A 3,255-nucleotide genomic window follows, 5' to 3' on the forward strand; every position below is an offset into this window, starting at 1 on the left:
TATGACTCGGTCCATTTTAAATTGTATGAGCAAATTCTACTGCTATATTATACTTATACACACCTCACTTTTCCAATTATTTCGTAAGAAGCTTAATCTTATTTCCATTGTTCAATTTTTAGTATTTCGAAAAAGATTCCCTAAAGACCTTATATCGAGAATCGTACTCTAAGTCATTCACATAAATTAAAATAGAAAAAGTATTTCAGAAAGAATAAATATTTATAGGGGAAATTATTACGTTGCCTCTCTCCTCCCTCTCTCAATCTCGCTCGCTAAATATACAAATACATATGTATATCAGTTACATATATACAATTACTTGACATATATACACATACAATTCGCATCGCTCTACTCTCTATCCTCTCTCGCTCACCTCTCTCCTTCCTCTCCCAATCTCACTCGCCTCCCTTATCAGTTATCCCTCTAACATGTAGCTACGAATCGTAATTAAAATTCCCCCTTTATTATACATGTTGTAAAAAAATATTTAATGCCACTCCGGCCCCTCTATATTGTCTAAAGAATGGCCTATTCAACCTTAATGGTCACTCATTTATTACACTGTTTTTAGCTACGTACTTACTATATCATTTTTAGACGAAACACAAAGAATCCATGGCCGCCCCCTACCCAATAAAGTTTAGATCTCACTTTCTATCTCCATATTTCCATTCTTTCTCTTTCCGTTCTTTCAATCAATCGATTCAATTTTGCAAAGTCATTTTCGCTAAACGAAAACTCGATATAATATATATGAAATTTTGAGTATCGAGAGATTTAAAATTAAATACTCCATTGAATTGCCTTATATACTCTTAAATTTACATCTATTTTCTCATCTAATTTAATTTCAATGGCGACTCTGCAAAAATTCAAGCTATTAGCGACACAATGTGCGGTAGCGGGGAGTCCGACTCGAAGCCCAACAACTAGCCCAGTTATTCACATCCGTCGCCGGAAGACTCTTCGTATGCTCCTCAGCCTCAACAGCGGCGGTGGTAGCGGCGGCGGAGGTGGAGGTAGAAGTGGTAGTTCGGTGTCGTCCGGAGACGATGCTTCACCGGATCGGATTTCCGGCGATGGAGATTCGCCGGATCAAGTAAAGGAAATGGTAGGAAGCCACAAGCTTAAGGATTTGTTCGTTTCATCTCCTCCATCGCCGGATAATTCGAGAGGGAGATTTCCGCCGGAAATTGATTGTGCCGGCGGCGGTGGTATTGGATCGGCGGTTAGAGAAATCGGAGTCCGATCGATGCGGCCGTTGTCGGCGACATTCCGGCAACGGTTGCTTAAAAGGGTTTGGCGACCTATGCTTGTGAGTATACCGGAATAATTAAAATTGGGAATATTGTATTAGTGCTAATAGAGGTGATTTTAGAGAATAAATAGAAGTGTTGAATCATATTTTATTTCTATTCTTCATTAATTTGCAGTATATCTTTTCAAACTAAAAATATATATTATCATGTCAATGTTGTAAAAATATGAATTTTAAATGTTTTATAACTTCACATATTATGACACATTTATAATTAGGATGTCTATACTTCCTTTACATTGAATTATAAAAGAATTATTCTTTCCGTTTAACAATAGTTGTCCACTATATTATTTTAGAATGTTTAATAATATTTGTCTATTTTATGAAATCAATGAATAATTTCACATTTAGTTCCTGATTTATCATTCATTAATTATAGTTATATCTCTATTACATTTTTCAAAATATTGTATTTATTATATTCAAAGGGTGATATAGTAAAATTAACCATTTATTTATAATTTTTTAAGAAATATGCAAAGTCAATAATGGGTATTGTTAGACAAAGAGTAAATAGTACTATCTCTAGTCTATATTAAGTAAAGAGAATGTTTGAGTTGATTAAAATTATGCATGTATTACTAATATAGAGATTAGTTATAGCCTTATAGGTTAATGTATGCATTATTATATGTAAAATTAATTATTCATGTATTATTTATATAATAGGTATTTCATAAAATAATACATAAAATTATTAGAACTTATATATGTATTAGTTATGGAGATTTTTTTTTTTTTAAAAAAATAATAATTTACTTAAGGGTTGTTCAAAACTATATCGAAATATAATGAAAAAAACCATTGGTTTATAGATAATTGGCTATTGGTTTAGCCATTCTGATAACGATTTTGATTTTTTTAATTATCGGGTTATCGATTGTTAATGATTGAGGTTTATTCTTAACGGGCGCTAATCGATAACCTGATTAGCAAATTAATAAATTATATTTATAGCATTCGATATATAAGGTTCTTGACATAGGATTTAACTTTATATTTTTATTTCTGACAGTCTCAAACTTTTTATTGTTCTACAACGTATCAGTGTTGCTTTTGAACAAAATATAATCTATCAACTCATGTGCATAATTTATTTGATTTGTCACCATATTTCTTAGTGGTTTTCAATTAATTTTTTTGTGTCAAATCTTAATGGTTAAATCAATAACCAAACTGATAATGATTAATAACTAATAAATCGATAACCTATAAATTAATATTTTAATGACACTATAACGATTTAATATGTTTATAAATCAATAATCAATAATTCAAATCAATATACTTTAAAAATGAACTGAATCAATAAATATGCAACCTTAATTTACTTAATGTAAATTAATGAGAGCAACATAAACAATTAATATGAAACGGAGAATGTATACACCTTTTTGTTATGTTCCAATTTACTTTTTTCTTATGTTCCAATGTTGGTGGACATACTAATTGGTATTTGTACGGTTAGGAAAAACAATTGTTGAATGAAATAATCAAAGTGCATTTAGATCAAACTTGATTGTCATAAATAAAATAGAGAAATAACGACAAGCATTATGTATGTATTTTCTTTCTGACATTTTTACTTATTCATTTTGAATTTGATATGTTTTAAATAAAATAATAATTATATGAATATTATAATAATATTCATATTAATTGATACATAATATTTTATTTTAAAAAATAATTTAATAAATAAGTAACTGGGTAAAATAAGAAAAAAAATTATCTTTTTTTAATATGTTAAAAGGACATTAACATATTTGTTGCTCTGAGTGTGTCAAAATAAATATTGACCAAATAAAAATAGACAAATGACAGATATTTGAGTCGAGTATTTATTCAAAACAATTTCTTTACATATACATGATAAGAATAAGATTTGTATACACATCATTTTTCTCAAATCACATCTGTGAATTACA

At 29.2% G+C, this 3,255-nt stretch overlaps 1 protein-coding gene across 1 annotated transcript; it reads left to right on the forward strand.

Annotated features, from left to right (window-relative positions):
- Nucleotides 1-859: 859 nt before the first annotated feature.
- Nucleotides 860-1,375, forward strand: LOC125810318 (uncharacterized). Its single transcript, XM_049489824.1, has one exon. The coding sequence runs from the start codon at nucleotides 860-862 to the stop codon at nucleotides 1,337-1,339; it is 480 nt and encodes a 159-aa protein (XP_049345781.1). The 3' UTR covers nucleotides 1,340-1,375.
- Nucleotides 1,376-3,255: the final 1,880 nt, after the last annotated feature.

Source organism: Solanum verrucosum, unplaced genomic scaffold (assembly GCF_900185275.1).
Source record: "Solanum verrucosum unplaced genomic scaffold, falcon-dt-bn FXZP01000038.1, whole genome shotgun sequence".
NCBI classification, from domain to species: Eukaryota; Viridiplantae; Streptophyta; class Magnoliopsida; order Solanales; family Solanaceae; genus Solanum; species Solanum verrucosum.

What these genes read in the sequence shown, in the direction of transcription:
- LOC125810318 (XM_049489824.1), top strand. Translation starts at nt 860, where the DNA reads ATGGCGACTCTGCAAAAATTCAAGCTATTAGCGACACAATGTGCGGTA.